The 18,012-nt window shown below is 32.8% G+C and overlaps 1 protein-coding gene across 1 annotated transcript; it reads left to right on the top strand.

Moving 5' to 3' along the window:
• The first annotated feature begins 4,950 nt into the window (after positions 1 to 4,950).
• Positions 4,951 to 17,145, top strand: LOC134691597 (uncharacterized). Its single transcript, XM_063552164.1, has 7 exons — positions 4,951 to 4,999; positions 11,169 to 11,444; positions 12,143 to 12,358; positions 13,686 to 13,943; positions 14,499 to 14,774; positions 15,074 to 15,409; positions 16,400 to 17,145. The coding sequence occupies exons 1-7, from the start codon at positions 4,951 to 4,953 to the stop codon at positions 17,143 to 17,145; spliced, it is 2,157 nt and encodes a 718-aa protein (XP_063408234.1).
• The last annotated feature ends 867 nt before the right edge of the window (positions 17,146 to 18,012 follow it).

The following is an 18,012-nucleotide window of genomic DNA, read 5'->3' as shown; positions in this document are numbered from 1 at the left end:
GGATTTGTAATCACATAAGCAACACGACGGGTGCCACATGTGGAGCAGGATCTGCTTACCCTTCCGGAGCACCTGAGATCACCCCTAGTTTTTGGTGGGGTTCGTGTTGTTTATTCTTTGGTTTTCTATGTTGTGTCATGTGTGCTGTTGTTTTTCTGTTTGTCTTTTTTTCATTTTTAGCCATGGCGTTGTCAGTTTGTTTTAGATTTATGAGTTTGACTGTCCCTTTGGTATCTTTCGTCCCTCTTTCTAAGTTTTTTGTATATACTATAAGTATCATGGTGAAATTATAATTTTCGTTCTCCCACTTCTAACGTGGACGCTGTCTATTCCGCCATTTTTTTTACTTCTTTTAACGATTGAAAAAGATAAGGAGAGGCTTTCTGCTATGGAAATTAGTTAGCCGATTGTTGGAGTAGTATATAACAAAAAAACAGCCCGTCAACTTCAAAGTAGATTACATACAATTAAATTCAACATGGAGATTTATCTTAGATTAAATAAGCAAGCAGTTAATATTGTGTGTGCTTCGTATCGATCTGAACATTTAAGTCCTGTCAAACTGACCACATGAAAGGCCCCTCAACTCCTGCTTGAACCTGTCCAATTTCATTTCAGAGCTATTATGAATTTATTTACTTTCGTTGGTAGCAATTTTCGTGGATTGAGGAAAACTGAAAAATTGTGAATGGAAATTAATGTATCAAAGAGACAACAACCCGACAATAGAAAAAACAGCAGCAGAAGGTCACCAACAGGTCTTCAATGTAACGAGAAATTCCTGCTTGAATGTTCGTGGATATTTAATTTCGTGGTTTTGGCCAAGTCTGCGTTCACGCCATTAGAAAATTGGTAGTTCGTTGATTATTTAAATTCGTGGTTCAATTATACCCACGAATTCCACGAAAATTGGTATCCAACGAACATGAATGAACCCACCGTAACCAATTTGGCAAGTACAGATTCATAAATACAATAAGAATTAAATATATTTTCAATATAATTAAAAGTTCATACTTATAAAGCAAAGACATGAAAAACAACAAAGTCCAAACAAATTATTCTACTTTACCAAGCTCACTGGCAGTTTCCCGTAACCATATAGCTATTTCAGCAGACTGGTCGTATTTGTCAATTGGTTCAAAGTCTTTATCGAACAGCCCGCTTTCTGTTTGTATTGACAATAAAAATTCACAAATTATGATAGCCATTTGTTTATATTTCTCCTCTTTTGTTACCGTTGCCACAAGAGCTGCAGCATACGCTACTTTATGACTGAAACTAAAAGAGAATATGCTTTCGTGACAAGTCAAAGCAAAGTCTAAAATTTGTACAGCACTGTCAAGAAATCGTGAATCCGGTGTTGCTTGATATAACTTAGTCATAAAAATACCATGGTAACCAAGAAAGAAATAAAGTTGATTGGGACTATCCTTTTTTATCTTATAAAAGGCTCCATATTGTCAGGAACTGATGTGAGCAAGCAACAAGATTCAGCAGACATGCGTAGTAATAATTCTTTTTCAATGTTAGGATGTGCTTTAATGAAATTAAGTAAAGTTTCTCCACAATCTTTGGCAGTATTAATATCTGATATATAAATTTTAAGTTAGTTAATTGATTCAGAAAGATATGTTACTGTGATGTTAAAACATTATATAAAATGAAGAAAATCTCTCTTTATCCTCACCATTAACCTTTGACCTTCTACATTATGCCCACTGATAAGCAGAAGTGTGGCCAGTTTGTATTGAGAACACAGGTCACCGTTAACATTTTGGTCCAATAAAACACCATCTGGACCAACCTGGCTAGCAAGATAGCTGGCGGCTTGGTCACTAGCGTGCAGAAACTTTTCTAAACTCATGATCTTTTTTATCTATATAAACAATCTTAGGTGTGTACAGAATCAGTTAACTCCAATGACAAGATGCTTTGCTATAAATTCTCTATTGTATCTGTCATTTGACAATTGTGTTACAAAGATGTCTTTTTGAGACCTAATTTTAAACTTAGCACGATAGATGATTCTAAAACATAAATTCAACTTATAAAATTCCCTTTAGATTAACTGAGATAAGAATAATTACCAGTGTACATATGCAGCTCGCAGATATTTTTGTTTACCAATGCATTGTAGCAGCAACATATGCTCTCAGTGTTTGCTGACATATTGTACATTGTTGTCTGCTCTTTGGTCGGGTTGTTGTCTCTTTCACCTATTCCCCATATTCATTCTCAAGTTTATGTATAAAACCTGGTAGCAGTATATCTAACGTTAATATAATTTCCTGATAAAAATGGAAAAGACTAATTTGATAACTTCTATAATGTGTGAACAAGTTTGAACCGTGGTATACCTTTGCAAACTTCTTAAAAGAAACCAGTAATTGTTGTAGGATGATATAAACTAGTCTACTGCAATTTAGAAGAAGTTGTGTGTTCTTTAAGTTGTTCAGTATATTTTCATGCCCCATTTCATGTGTATTTAAGGTTCATCATAAGGAATTGAAAAATATGGCCTTGTTTACACCTCAAAAATTACTATGAGTACAGACAAACTGGTACATCCAGGAAAGTTTTAAGGCATGGCAGGAACTAGATATATAAAAGTTATATGAAGTCTACGTTTCAGAAAATTAAAAACTTACCTGCATTTTGATGTGCATTTTTTTCCAGTCTGCAAAAGATAGCAAAATAAACAAACACCCGAGTTTCATTTGATACGGTCCACTCAGCTACACAGTTTAAACCTGTTAAATCACCTATTTTGTACAGGTGTCTATTGTCTATCTATTGTCCATTTAAATCAATACTACTCACAACATTGATTATATGAGGGGAGCTTCTCAATCGTTTTCACTACTTAGTTAATTTTTGCACCTTCTGCAGGAACAAAAAAAAATGGATAGCAAAATCTAGAAAAGTTTATAATTTTCTGAAACATAAAATGCATTTAAAATGTATATATCTAGTTCCTGCCATCCCTTAAAACTGTTGCAGGTGTATAGGTTAGTCTGTACTCAGAGTAAAATTTGTAGTGTAAATACGGCCATTTTAGCCAAAAGGTTATGATGAACCTTAATTTTAATATATTGCATGTATGTTTATATTCTGTATCTCATTCTGTATATTGTATGCATACTATACCTTGTTTATCGATGAACAGTTCGATTTTTCTAATGTTGTGACATTGTTTTATAAACCATGCCTACTCTAAATATAAAGTTATATTTATTTATTTTCTTACTTCGTCACAGTTGGTCAAATCCGTGTATACAAACAAAAATCTATACCGGACTGGAGAAATGGACAATCTCGAAACTACCTTAATATTTAAAATCTAAGTTGATATTTTTTTTGTATAAATCTGATATTTATTTGAAATCTCATATTTTATAGTCTTATACTGCAACCAGTGTGGGTATAGATATCAATTTATAACATGTAAAACTCAGTTGCGAATACAGAAATATTATTGAGAGGGGGCACTCTTCGGTCATGCTTCAGTGATTCCCTATCTAATCAACAAAATCTTTCCAAAAAGGAGGGCTCCCCCTACCCTCCTCAATCAGCCTTTGTAAATCTTTCTATATTTTGAATTAATTGATGGTTGAACAGCTTTAAAACCTTTCCATTATCACTTATGAAAAGTAGTTCCGCAATTAAAGTAGTTCCGCAATTAAAGTAGCTTAAGTAGGGGATAAGTATATTAAATTTATCTGTGTTGTGCGGATATATCAAATGAAATTGAATTTTAAGTGATTTGATTTAAACAATAATGTCCGGCACTTATCAAAATTAATATCTATCATTGAAAAAAATAAGTATTCTTGAAAAAAAAAAACAAGTATGTCCGTATATCAATGGAACAATTAAATAAATATATGATTATGAACTTGAAAGGTCGATAACGTTTTTGATCAATAAAACGTTTACCACTTATATCAATGATGTGTACCACGTACGTGTTCTGAAGGATGAACTTACATGTAGGTCAAGTTCATACATTTTTATGAGATGTTCGGACTCATTGTTTTTTCCCCACAATTAATAGTACAAATGTAACATATTTTGCTTCATAACACCATTTTTTTTCTTTTCCTATAAGACTTTAAAAAGGCAAACGACAATTTAATCATCTCACGTGCTGTAGAATCTATTTCTGCTCCTTTAGGGTGACTGTTGTGTAATCGTTGCTCAGGCAACCAAAATAAGAGTGGTAAGTCGAATTCGAACACTGTGTGTCTTTCTATGTTGTGATGTTACACCACTGTTTTAGATAAGGGTGAAGGTTGGTACTGTACCTATTAACATGTTTAAAACGCTGCATTTGTCCTAAGTCAGAAATATGATGTTTAGTAGTTGTGATTCGTTGATGTGGTTCATAAGTGTGTCTTGTTTCTCGTTTTTTATATAGATTAGAACGTTAGTGTTCCCGTCTGAATGGTTTCACACTATTTGTATATAGCTTAGAACGTCTGAATGGTTTCACACTAGTCATTTTAGGGGGCCTTTTTGGCTTGCTGGTCGGTGTAAGCCAAGGCCCCGTCTTGAAGACCGTGCTTTGACCTATACTGGATTTACTTTTACAATTTGTGACTTGGATAGAGAGTGGTCTCATTGGCACTCATAAAACATCTTCTTTGTTCTATTCACTAGGACAAAACGACAGGATTGGGTGTAAACGGAGAAATATATTATATCTCTGTTGTCAAAATAAGCGAAGATCACCAAATATCATATTTTATTTCCGTATAGAAAACAACAGCTTTGTTTGCACGCGATATACTTGATAAATTCAATAGCAATTTAATTAACCAATGAAATAATTTCGGTATCAAGCGCTTCATGATATCAAACGTTTTGATAATTCCTTTATTGTAAAATATGATGAACCAATAATTCTACATTGATGTGTACGCAGGAGTTATCGTACAGGTTCCATTAATGGACAGACGAAGTAGTGTATGGATAGACACCTCGCTATTACATATAGGTAAGTTTTGTTAACTATGCGACGTTGAAGATTTAAAATGGTGATATGGCCCGAGAACACAGTTATTTCGTAGTGCATTTCTTTTAGACAATAAATTCAAATTAAAAAAATCGCACCTGCTCTTTCTCAAAAATATTTTTACACCAGTGAGACAAATAATATCAAAATTATAGAAACTTCTCCCAGCTCTAACTCAAAATATTGACAATTCTGTGTTAAGGGGGTGTAATATTCAGTTTGACAGCTTCAGACGTGATAAAATTTGACCTTTTAGAACTGGACCAATTCACTACTTGACATAAAGTTTCAGCACCCAAATTTTTTTGACATGTAATTACATCCCCCTACTTAATATTTCATGCATTTAATATAAAGAAATAAATTGGGAAAGTGTATTAAATAAAACATGCAAGTTATACACTGTTTACACTAGGGACTATATTGACAACGAAAACCAAAGGACGATAACTGTGTCCTTGGACCATATATGAATTTAACAAATATTGTATGCGGGTTTGTAATTATACCTAGCAACCATGGCAACTATCAACTAACTGTAAAACATAAACTTGCAGAAGAACAATTAAACTTTTTTTTTATGTCAGTTGTTAAGAATTGAATGCTTCGTTTTGTAAATTTGTTTGAATGTAAAAGTATTGACCGAAGTACATTGTTTATAAAGCGTTGAACCTCCTCATTCTAAACATATGCGCACGGTCAAAAGATTTTACAACCCTTATGATATATAATTTTTAAAAGAAGACTTTAATACGTATAGTTTTACTTTTTAAAAGGCTTCTCTATTTCTTCCTTCTTTGATTTATTTGCCAATTGTTCTCTAATCGTTATAAATTTCGCTATAAAGTACTCACTTTGGCAGTACAAATACAGTCATGGGACAAAAGTGAGTTCTCACTCAAAATTTGTCCTATCATTTCAACCAAAATCGATATTTTTCAAAACAATATTACCAAGTAACTGTAATAGCGATTTTTATAAAATAGATACCAAAAAATGTAAACATGTCTAAAGTTTTATTGTTTATATAGTTATAATTTTATTGTTTTCATCATCTGATGAGTTAAACACAAATGCAATTTTTTTTGCATTGTTATTCACACATTAAGACAACTCTTTTCATTGATATAAATATCTAGTTTGTTTTTTGATAATTACCTTTCAGCACCAAATGAAAACCTAAAATGGAAAACTGTATTTCTAATTGATTTCTGAATGAAAATGGTGAGTAATGACTTTATTATTATGATCCGTCTTTTATTCTATTTTATTTTATGTTATTCTATTTCTTTATAATTTTATATTGTTGAACTACTTGCTTAGGGGACAACCATTTGATATTCGTGGGGGGGGGGGGGGGGGGGCGGGGGGCGGGATTTTAAAAATAAATAACTCATCCTTGATAATCCCAAAAATAAAGGTTTTTTTCTGTGGAAGTTTGAACACAAATTACCTGACTTGCAATGTATTTAAAATAAATAACTCAGCAGGTCTAATCGATTTTATTTTTAGAGGGCAGTAAAAACATTGAGGCAAACAGCTCATGTAGGAAATTTCGAAACCAAACGCTTGTCTCCATCAAATTGTGTTCACGGTCAGTGCCTTGCAAGAAGCAAGTTCTGTTTTCTTTCAGAAGTAGCCCTGATTTTTCGGGATCAATGTTTCATATTTTTTTGTCTTTTGTTCATTGATTGCCCTTCTGTATTCTGTTAGTGTTGCATTCCTTTTGTAATCTAGTAATTGTGCTATAAACTTGATCATGAGTTTAAAAAAACGCAGCCACAGACTTTAAAAAATATGTTAATTCCATTTTTGCTTTATCATGCACATTGTTTTTTTGATGATGTCCCTAGAAACTTAAGTTGAAATTAAAATATTGTCAAAAAATTATTAAAACAAAACAAGCATTTTAAATTAAAAAGGGTCTTCGGAACACCCAGAAAGAATGATTTGTTCTATAGCTTCTTGGCCTTCAGGGGCTCCAAAACCCTTAAAAAAAATAACTCTCAACAATTTTTTTCTTTTGATTTTGGCATTACATATAGTGGCAGCTGAGGGTGAAACAAACAAATTTTTTTTCTCAGAATCAAAAACAAATTATTTTTTTCTCCAAAAACTGGAAACCAACTTTTTTCCCCAAAAAAACCATAGCCCCCCAGAAAATCAAATGGTTGCTGCCTTACAAACACACTTTAATACTATGTATGTATGTTCCGGACCATATGAGTATTTGGACCATACGCGTATGGTCTTGACCATATGCGTATACTCATATGGTCCGACCATACGCGTATGGTCCGACCGTACGCGTATGGTCGGACCATATGAGTATAATACTCGTTTGGTTATTAACGGGCCGGACCATATGAGTATTTGGACCATATAGGTATATATATTTTTTTCAAATTACATTATAAACGTTTCAATAATACAAAAACTGTATCTAAAAAAACAGTGATGGTTTAAAACATGACAATTTTTTTTAATTTTATAATAAAAAAAACTACGTAAAAATTTAATATTGATGCCATAGTTAGTTTTCATCGCTAGTTACATTCCTGCATTTAGGTTTGGATGACATTCACTTCCACACGGTATCATAGCTTTTTTGCATTTGCAAGAAATTTGTGCACGATCTTTTTCATTTACACATTTTGTTTGCGAGTGAAAAACAAGCCTTTTTTGCAGCTGCGTTCAGTGATACCGAGGTCTTTGGCAATTCTGATGTCTACGGTGTTTTTAAGAAGCTCTAGATCTCAAATATCGTAAAATGACTGCAATACACCATCTTCACAACACAACTTATATAAATTAATAGTATGCTACTTTCCAGTGACTTCTTATGTAACAGTTCATTAAGAAATTTTTGGAATTTAATTTTTTAGTCGACATATTGCCATTACTCGTAATAACAAATCGGTAATGACCATCGGTATAAAATGTGTTGACTTTAAATTTGACAATTAAGTAAAATTAAGTAACTATATGAAACTTATTATTATTATTTAGCTTATCTTTTTATTATAATATAATGATAAAATTACCTATATGATAGCGTATTTTGAATGAACGGTCATACCATATGAAGAGTTTAGAAGTATGAAAAGTAAACTGTAACAGAGTGTTAATTACCCCGACCATACGCGTATGGTCCGACCATACGCGTATGGTCGGACCATATGAGTATATACCCATATGGTCATGACCATACGCGTATGGTCCAAATACTCATATGGTCCGGAACATGTGTATGCAGTTGGGAAAATAAAAGATTCATTTCTGCAGAGCATTGTGATTAATTACTTAATGACTTGACTATACATGTATTGTTTATAACAAAACAATTCCTCCTGCCCCCCTCCCCAGAATATCAAATGGTCTCCTTTCTAGTTTTTGAACGAGAAGAATGTAATTCAAAATATGTCTCTTTTATCCATACATTTTCGAACAAACACTTTTTATATTGATCTTCCACTTATTGAGATATTCAAGCTCCGTAGTTGTTTAGCTGATAATCTACTTATAAAAATAAGTCGAAAAAACTTATTTTGAAATCGGTCTCACGCATGTTAGTACGACAATGATTGAATGTTTATTTCTTTCATTTTATATCTGATTAATTATAAAATCACAAATGCATCAAATAACTGAATGTTATAATAAAAAAAGACAATAATGAATAACCAAAGCAACCAAAAGGATTTATCTGAGAAAAGTTTTTAAAATAATGATGTATATTCTGTAGAATAAATTTTCGTTACAATTCTTTGTAAAACTTTTTTTTTCAGGGTACAACAGAAATATTTCTTATTTTATTCATTTTCCTGAATGGTAAGTTTAAATTAAATTACGAATATCATATTCAGACCATTGACTGTTTTCCATAATTCTTTTGATTTCTCCCAAAGTGCGAACCTACTAAATCCATTCAATATATCATAAAAATCAAAAGATGTGGTATGATTGCGAAAGAGGTCAATTGTCACAGATATTGACAACTAAAGGTCACCATATAACTTTCAACACTAAGTTTAACACATAGTCACGTATAACAGCCCCTAAAATGACAAATGTAAGGCCGTGTTCACATTGACCTAAATTCGGTGTTGTGTTAGTGTAACTCACACGTAAACTTAACACAATTGCGTTCCCATTGATAAAACTCAATGTTTAAATGTAGTTTAAATCATGGTTTATCTACACACAGTCGATAGTCAATGTAGGCCTTGTGTAGGTTAAGTGTACACAAAACTAGGCATTTCGGACATTAGTTTTACCGTGTATACATTTAAGGAGGAAACTATTTTTGAGTAAAATTGATATTTTTGATAGGGGGGGCTATTATAGTTGAGTATAAAACATAAAAGCAAGGGGGTGTGGAGTTTAGCTATGGATTTGGTTTTGGAAACAAAACATGTTTCCAGTTTTTGGCCCTGAATTTTTTTTTGTTTGTTTCACCCTCAGCTGCCACTATATATAATGCTAAAATTGATTTCGAGTAGTCACCAAAATTTGTCCTGAAAAAAATCAATCGCCCACGCCCCCTACCTCCGCTCCTCCTCCCCCTCCACAAAATTTGAAGTTAATAGTTGCTGCCTAATTCATTTGAAAAGGTCTTCCCGAATCGACTTGACGTACACAGAAATATTCGCCACTGGTCTTTACTCAAACAACAATTCACGCATAAATGAATGACTAAAAAAAGTGTGAGGTGAATGATATGTTTGTCTAGTATCTCAGATCCGTTAAATAACACTTAAAATAGATAAAAAAAAAAAAAAACGTTACCATTTTCCTTTGCCAAATACTCCTTGGAGAAGAAATGCCTTTTGAAACGAACAGAAAAGATAAAAATGTAGTGATCCCTAATATCTCAATCCATTTTCTCGGCTGTAAGCACGCTGCTGCAGCTAACGTTTTCTAATGCGTAATCGAGACATCTCTAGTATATTCAAACTAACTACTGCAAATTATAAAAATGGCTTTCATAAAGTACCAACCACTTAACTTAAAAAGGGGAAGGTTATTTTTTTTATCTGGGTCAGATTTATTTTCGCGATTACGTTTTTATTCCTTTTTTTTTATGCTGGTGATCAAATACTTTTTTTTCAATATTAAACACTATAATGTGGGGAAACTCTTGATTCAGAATATTTTTTTTATCATCTGTATGACCATTTTTTTTTTTTTTATCAAATTTGGGATCGGATTATTTCCATCCCCACCCCCTTTTGAAGACAAATGGTTGATCCCTTACCGCTAGAAAAATTGTCCAAAAATTTTGAATTCAGTTCTACGTAATGAACATTTAAATGACATATTGTTTACAAGTGGGAACAAATCTTATGTACAGGTAGCTAAACAAGGTGTATAGATGTGAACAGATGTAATGTGAAACCAGTGTACATTACACTAAACGAATTGTAAACATGTTTACTCTACACGGCGTTTGGTGTGAACACGGCCTAAGACAAATCAAACAACCGGATTGATGTAAAAAATAATGAACAAAAGACAAATATAATATATACAGCAACAAACGACAACAACTGAATTACATATTTCTGATACAATCAGAATGAGGTGGGATTAAACTAGTGTGAAGGTATTAACCCTCCCAAGACATGTGACCGTGATGTTATTTTACAACAATACAAAACAATCAGTTGAAAAAAGCTTTACTCATTCAAATGGTACAACACAGAAATACATCTAACACTTATACAGAGAGTGGACGTGACAGAGTACTTAGGCATCCCCACAAAAAAAGACGTACTTATATGACAACTAGTTAAACGCCAATGTCGACTAAAAGAGTATCATGCATCTAAGACTAAACAAAAATAAGTACGTACCCAATCGCCAAATAGTGTAAAGACGCCATTATTTTTAGAGCAGATAAAAAGATGACCTTGAACGTGGCCAAGATACAGGTATCTACAGATTGCAGAGAAATGCGAGACCCGTTCAACGATTGTTTGAATGAGTGATTGGTTTGTATTTATCCCTACCAGTATTTGTGGTCCATGGTATTGTGTTATAAATTCATAAATTAGATCCAAAATTGATAGTCTACTCTATATTCAAAATTCCATTTACATACAAGACGGTTAATCAGTTTTTTTCTTGTGTTTGTAATTGGTAATTACAGGTGGACAGTGCCTTCCCGGGATTAAAGGTTGGAGAAGACTAGTGTATACCACACCTGGATCATACTTACAAATTAATATTAGTGACTCAGAGCAATCTATCGAATGTAAACTCAATGCCACAGATACACATACAGAGAGTGAAGTAGAAGTTTCACTTGGGAAACATCAATTCATTACAAGTGAGGTAACAACTATGAATATTCAGGCACCACAACAACTAGGAAGTTTTTACCTAACGTTAACAGATCATCAAACGAGAAAACTGATTGATAATGGTAAGACGCTGTTATGGTTGATAAGGTATTATTGTAAACTTATACATAAACTTTGACCTATAATTCGAGAGTCACTGACAAGCCCCTTCGAAGACAAAACGTGCGTCTGGCGTTAATACAAAATTTAATCCTGGTATCTATGACGAGTTAATTTACTTTTGCAAATTGTTACTTGGATCCAGAGTTGTCTCATTGGCACTCATACCACATCTTCTGACATCTATTAAATATGACCAAACGAATAAAGCTCAGTCAGCAAACTGTTCAGGTTCATTAAAGGCATTTCGCGTGTTGTCAAATAAGTACTAAATGTTAACTCGTTGTTTTCAACATAGATCAATTAACAATGATAAATGCTAGTACGTAAATTATCCTCTGCGAACTCCAAAGTATGTTTGTATTAAGGTAGTACCCAACACTTTCACTAGAATTAATTTGGCTCGCTTAATTTTCATAAAATTTTGGCAAAGTATTCACTTTGACCCTTTGACAAATATATAAAAATTTCAAAAATTTTAAACCAACCATTTTGTCAGAAAAAATACACTGGTTATATAGCAGTTTGACACACACTAATTTTTATCACATAGAAGCTTGATATTCCCTTAACAACAGAACGTTATTAAAACGTTTCGCTTATACAGAGTTATCTCCCTGTAGTGTTAGGTATCACCTTAATCATTGATATTCATTTACAGACACACTACTCAAGACAGATGACGATGTTTATAGAATGGACGGGTCAACCATAGATCTGATGTTTACATTTAATGTATCTCTCTGGTCAAAGGAACATGAACTTCCTTCCGTTGACAATTATTATCAATTTCAACTGAGGATAATAAATGCTTCATCAAATGATCTCGGCAATTATACATGCTCTGTAAATGTCCCTATCGAGTTCAGAGTTGCCCGTAAGTACGTTTATTAATAACGACAACTGCAGTATTATAGTTATTAAGCACAATAAGGAAACGTATACAAACAGTAGTTCAATCTGTGACGTATTTTGAAAGAGGAGAAAAATTACCAAAAATATCTTATAAATCCGAAGTAAAAAAAATAGCTCACAATAGAATGAAAAAAATCAACAACAAACAAAACATCCCTCAAAAAACTCAAAACAACAGTTACAAACTACAACATAGACAGTTACTAAAGACTGAGCTACTCAAACCCTACAAAAAAACCTGGGGGTGATATCGGGTGCCTCATATCTGTTATCAGATGCTGTTCCACAGGTGGCGACTTCGATGTTCTCATGTAAGCACAAACCCAGTGATAGGTAGGTTACATTCGATGGCATCTCAAGATACACGAAACTTTCCTTTAAAGATCTTTTTTTTTGTATCTCCATAATGTCCCGTACCTGGGCGTAAAACATTGTCTAAATGACGTATTTGACCTTTTTTTTACAACAATTGAGCACTACTTACACATAACAAAATGAAGACGTATAATTCGCCTTTTCATAATCTAAAGGACTATGGGAAATCTCATTGTTCATACACCAAAATGAAAATAACGTTACGTCATTGTTTTATTTTTATTTTTATTGTTTATCATTAATGCATTAGATTCTAAAACGGCGAATTTCCATGTGATTAACTGATCTGAATATCAAAAGTAGAGTGCCTTAAATGTTTGGTCTGAAATATTTAATATTTCTGTACACATTTTGGAAATTGAAATTCAAAGTTTTAGACATTTATAATGTCATTATTCTCAGTTGAATCATACGCAAACATACATATATAAGTGTATTTAAAAAGTTAAATTACAACAATACTGAACTCCGAGAAAAATTTAAAACAAAAAGTCCTAATCAAATGGCAAAATCAAAAGCTCAAACACGAATGGACAACAACATCTATGAGTCTGTCCATAAAAATGAGAATCAGTTATTTCTTCTTCCGCATATTACATTGGTTGAGGGTTTATATGGCATTTAATTTGAATTTACCATAAATTGCTCATCTTAATGATAAAACAGCAAACTAAATGTAGTCGAAGCTATTATTGTTTTCGATTTATTAACAATCAGGTTCGCTTTCTATCCTCTAAATATAGTGTTTTTTTTATCAGAATGTGCGTGGTATATCTTTCTAGCTAACAATAATGTATTGCAAAAGAAACATATTATTGAGTCAATACACATATTTGGGATACGATCATTGGAAGTGCAAGGATAAAACAGAATAATAACATTAACAGTAATATTGTTCATTCTTGACATTTTAGCAATACAATTTCTCGACCAGAACGATGACAATATCATATATGTACAAGAAGGAAACACAGTTGGTATATCCTGCGCTAGTATAACAGGCTACGAAGTAGAGAAGATGTCAATAGAAGAAAACTTAGTCATATTAGCAGAAAATAACAGTAGCTTGGTGACTTTCTATTTCAAACCGGATAGACAAGATTACTCCAGGGAGTTTGTATGTAAGAGTAAACCAAACTGGTTATATGTCAGGGTTAATGTACTCGTCAACTGTAAGTAGAATAATCGAAGGCAAAATACATTTATCAATAGTCTTGTATTTAGATTTTTTAAACGACGTAACACCAAACGGATTTGAGAATAAGACTAAACTTAAAAAGCTGAACAAAATGTGGTAATTTTTTTATTTTTTATTTTTTCATTTCTTACCTTAGGGATGTCATACTTCTAAGTTACACGCAATGGTAGCATTTACATTTTTATAAAACTGTGCATATTAATTCGGATTCTTGTAAACCGACATATAGTCTTCACGATTTAGTTTCAAATGTGTGATTACCGGGATGAATTATAAATGTAAGTGAAAATCTAATTTGATATTATTTATTTTGAGTGTTCAGATACACAACTTATTTATAACAACGAATTATAATGAAACTAGTGGTGGGGGTATGGTTGTTTCTGAACATTCGGTTATCTTTCCAAATGACGCTACACTTTAGAACTTCTTGATTGACATCTTATTCATAGACATAAGCATAATCAGATCAATATTGTCCTCACTTATTAAGTATATATCTCTTCTCATGAATGTCATTGCATTGTAGATCCACCTGGTGTAAAAATGTTACTCGGAGTAAATAGAATTGACTGTTTTCCTGACGGTTTCCCGGACACGTACATATTTTATAGATGGGAACATCAGTCAGAAATAGGGGAACATATTCGTTTCTTAAACGGCTTAGGAAATGGGACATTGATTCTTCAGACACTTCCACAACGTTATCAGATTAGCGGTATCTATGTTTGCACGGTTAGCAATGGTATAGCTGATACGAATGGTAGCAAGTTTCAAAGAGGTTTTACACGTGTCAATTATCAAGGTGAGACAACTACATGGTTTACAGCAAGACGTTTTGTTTGTTTAACATTATTTGGTGAACATGAAATAATGGGTACGGTGATATCAATTTTCCTTTAATTCCTAATTGTGACAAATAATAGAATAAAAATTCTAAATAATGTGGCAAGTAAGATGTAAAATGTCTCTCTGAAAAGCTTTTACTTTTATAAGGATTTTTACTCTTTTCATTAAATAATAAATGCATCACCTATACTGTTATCGTTTAATCCTTCCGTGTATGTATTCTAAAACATAACTTAAAGCCTGTATCATTTGCAGGTGCGCCAATATTTGTACCTGGACATAGGAATGTCAAGCATGATGAGCCTGGCAAACCTTTATTACTGACATTTCTCCTATACAGTGACCCTTTGTTAGATGACATATGGATTAAAAGCGTCGGAACTGATCGGAACCAAAGTGAAATAAATCATGAGTTTAGAATTTCAAACACAACTTTGTCGTATACGGCTTTTGAAAACAAAGGAAATATCAGTGGATATAAAATTACAATTGAAACAAACATTTTAAACAGTAATGACATCAGCATGTATAAGATATGGGCAAAGAATAAATTGGGAGTAGCTTCTTACATATTCGAAATCATAGCAGTTGGTAATATAAGCTTAACAAGTAACATAGATATAGGAAGATGTGGTGTGAGTGTCAATGAGACAACTCTCCATCTAAGTAACAATTAAAAAAGTAAACATGCTTATATTTTATTAAATGGCAGATCTTTTAATAACATTCTATGGAAAATACATTAAAGAGGTGCAATCTGGTTTAAACACAATGATTCAACAGATTGTTATTAATTTAACGGATTAAAGCAGCTAGCTATCAATGTAAAGCACTTAACAATGAACAAAGCCAATGATGGAAAATATATGTTATGGTTTCTATATATACCGCGTTAAAACGTATTTAACATTTAGTTTCTGCTATTTATTGCAAAATGCGTTTCTCAAAATAACGATACAAATACCCAATAGCAATGTTCAAAGCACCTCCTCATCTAGAAGAGTATTTATTAATATTTGATATCAATATCTTCTATTAGTTGAACATAAATAAATTTGAGAATGGAAACGAGAAATATGTCAAAAAGACAACAACCCTTCAAAGAGCAGACAACTTCCGAAGGCCACCTATTGGTGTTCAATGGAAAATCCCGCACACGGAGGTGGAACTCGACTGGTCCCTAACTAAAATTGTGTACTAGTTCAGTGAAAATGGACGTCACAATGAACTCCAAAACATATAGAATAAAAATTAAGAAAGATACAAGACTTACAAAGTCCGAGGGCTCCTAACTTGTGACAGGCGCAAAAATCCGGCACGGTTTAACATGTTTTGTGAGATCCCCATCCTCCCCTATACCTCTAGGCTATGTAATTATCAATGTCAAAGTTAAGATCTTACATTTTGTCATCAGTTTTCCTTTAGAAAATTCACCAAAGTTGTTGTATCTCGCAAATCTATATTTAAAATTCTAATACTTATAATTGTTATATTAGTTATAATTGATAAGCTATAAAACCTATTTAGCAAAATAAGTCGTTAAATAATTATTGTATGAAATATTGTTATACTTGTTTTTAGAATCTCAGAAAAGGAACGACGTAAACACCAAACACAACGTTAACCAATCAACTCGATCTATAACAATAAGCACCATAGCTACCTGTTTGTTTGTCTATATAGTCGTAAGTCACATCTATGTTTGTGTCCGACAGAGGAATGAACAAACCAGGCGGAGTAATATATCAGAATCCTTGCTCGAAGAGATGTACGATGAAATAGGAACCATTTCTTATCAAGCTGTTAACATAAGTCCGTTAGAAACTGAACAGTCAGAACGGGTTCAGCAATTCAGGGGGATTCGTAGTCTCCAACCTGAATCAGACACAGTAAATGTGAACAATCAGCTTACTACGGACCGTACTTTTAATACATCTTCACGATTATCCGTTCAAGAATATCAGCTTAATGCATTGCACATAAACAATGTATTAGGAGTAACAAGTAATGTTTCGCCTGTGATAGCTACTCATGATATTGTTCACATTCAAAGACGTCAGCATTCGTCAAACAGTAACAGACTCTCAACAATTTTAGTAAGCAGTGACGAATTAAGCAGTGGATCAAGTGGTGCAACACAAGTTGCCTTTGATATCGACGAAGGGTACGAAAATCCGTACCAAATAGTAATTAAAGAAGAACAGGACAGTCATACGTATAGTCAACTTACCAAGCAATCCGAGCAACTTGAGGATTATAACTCATTATTGGCAGTGCGGAAATATCAAGAAATAGTCGATAAAATATTTCATATTCGAAGAAAATAAGAAATGCAAATTCCAAAATAAACGAACAATGCATAACAAAGATATTTTTTAAACAGACGTTTGTGAACAGATGGATTATTGTAGTCTGTTTTTGTTTTTTGGCTTTTTTGTTTCTATGTTTCATTTTCTTTGTTTAAGATTAAATAATCGATTTAAAAAATTCAGCTTGATATTCATTATACGTATTCTTGACGTTTGATACGTCTATTGCTATATAAGAATAATAGGATATTTGATAAATTTTAGATATTTTTTTTCGCTGAATGCATGTGCTATCGAAGCAAATGTGCATTCATCATGTTCATTTTAAAGAAGCATTTGCTTAATATAATTCCGAAAAAAGAGAGATCAATGCATTATCTTTTTGATTTTTAGTTATAGGCCAAAGTTGTATGCCAAATTGTACGTAAGTCTGTGGCAAAGCCTATTTAGTGTTCGATGTCCTTCAACGAGATAGTATGGCGTTGGTGGAGACATCGCAGGAATTTGAATATACATTATAAACTCTTCATCGTTACCAGGTTAAAATTTTGTAATCACGACAGACGCGCGTTTCGTCTTCAAAATACCCATCAGTGACGTTCGAATCCAAAAAAAGTTAAAAATAAAAAAGCCCAAATAGTACGAAGTGGAAGCGCACCGAGGACCAAATTTCCTAAATTGTTTGCCAAAATAACTGAGCTCCTCCTTGTTTTTATCTTCCAAAGGTCTTTATGAATTACAACACGGAATATAGTGCGCTAATTACACCTAGTATTACGATGATACATTATGGTTTTGATCATAGTGAAGTAGCTATCCCATTTATAATCTTTAAACATGTCCTTTTGATTTGTGATTTTTCTTTGCATCACGGTTCATTAGGAT

Source organism: Mytilus trossulus, chromosome 11 (genome assembly GCF_036588685.1).
Source record: "Mytilus trossulus isolate FHL-02 chromosome 11, PNRI_Mtr1.1.1.hap1, whole genome shotgun sequence".
In the NCBI taxonomy this organism is placed as follows: domain Eukaryota; kingdom Metazoa; phylum Mollusca; class Bivalvia; order Mytilida; family Mytilidae; genus Mytilus; species Mytilus trossulus.
This window is presented reverse-complemented; position numbering and strand designations above follow the sequence as displayed.

Coding starts and splice junctions, on each gene's coding strand:
- LOC134691597 (XM_063552164.1), top strand. CDS start 4,951: ATGGACAGACGAAGTAGTGTATGGATAGACACCTCGCTATTACATATA. Junction 5,000..11,168: donor CACCTCGCTATTACATATAG/GTAAGTTTTGTT, acceptor TGGTAATTACAG/GTGGACAGTGCCTTCCCGGG. Junction 15,410..16,399: donor ATTCGAAATCATAGCAGTTG/GTAATATAAGCT, acceptor ACTTGTTTTTAG/AATCTCAGAAAAGGAACGAC.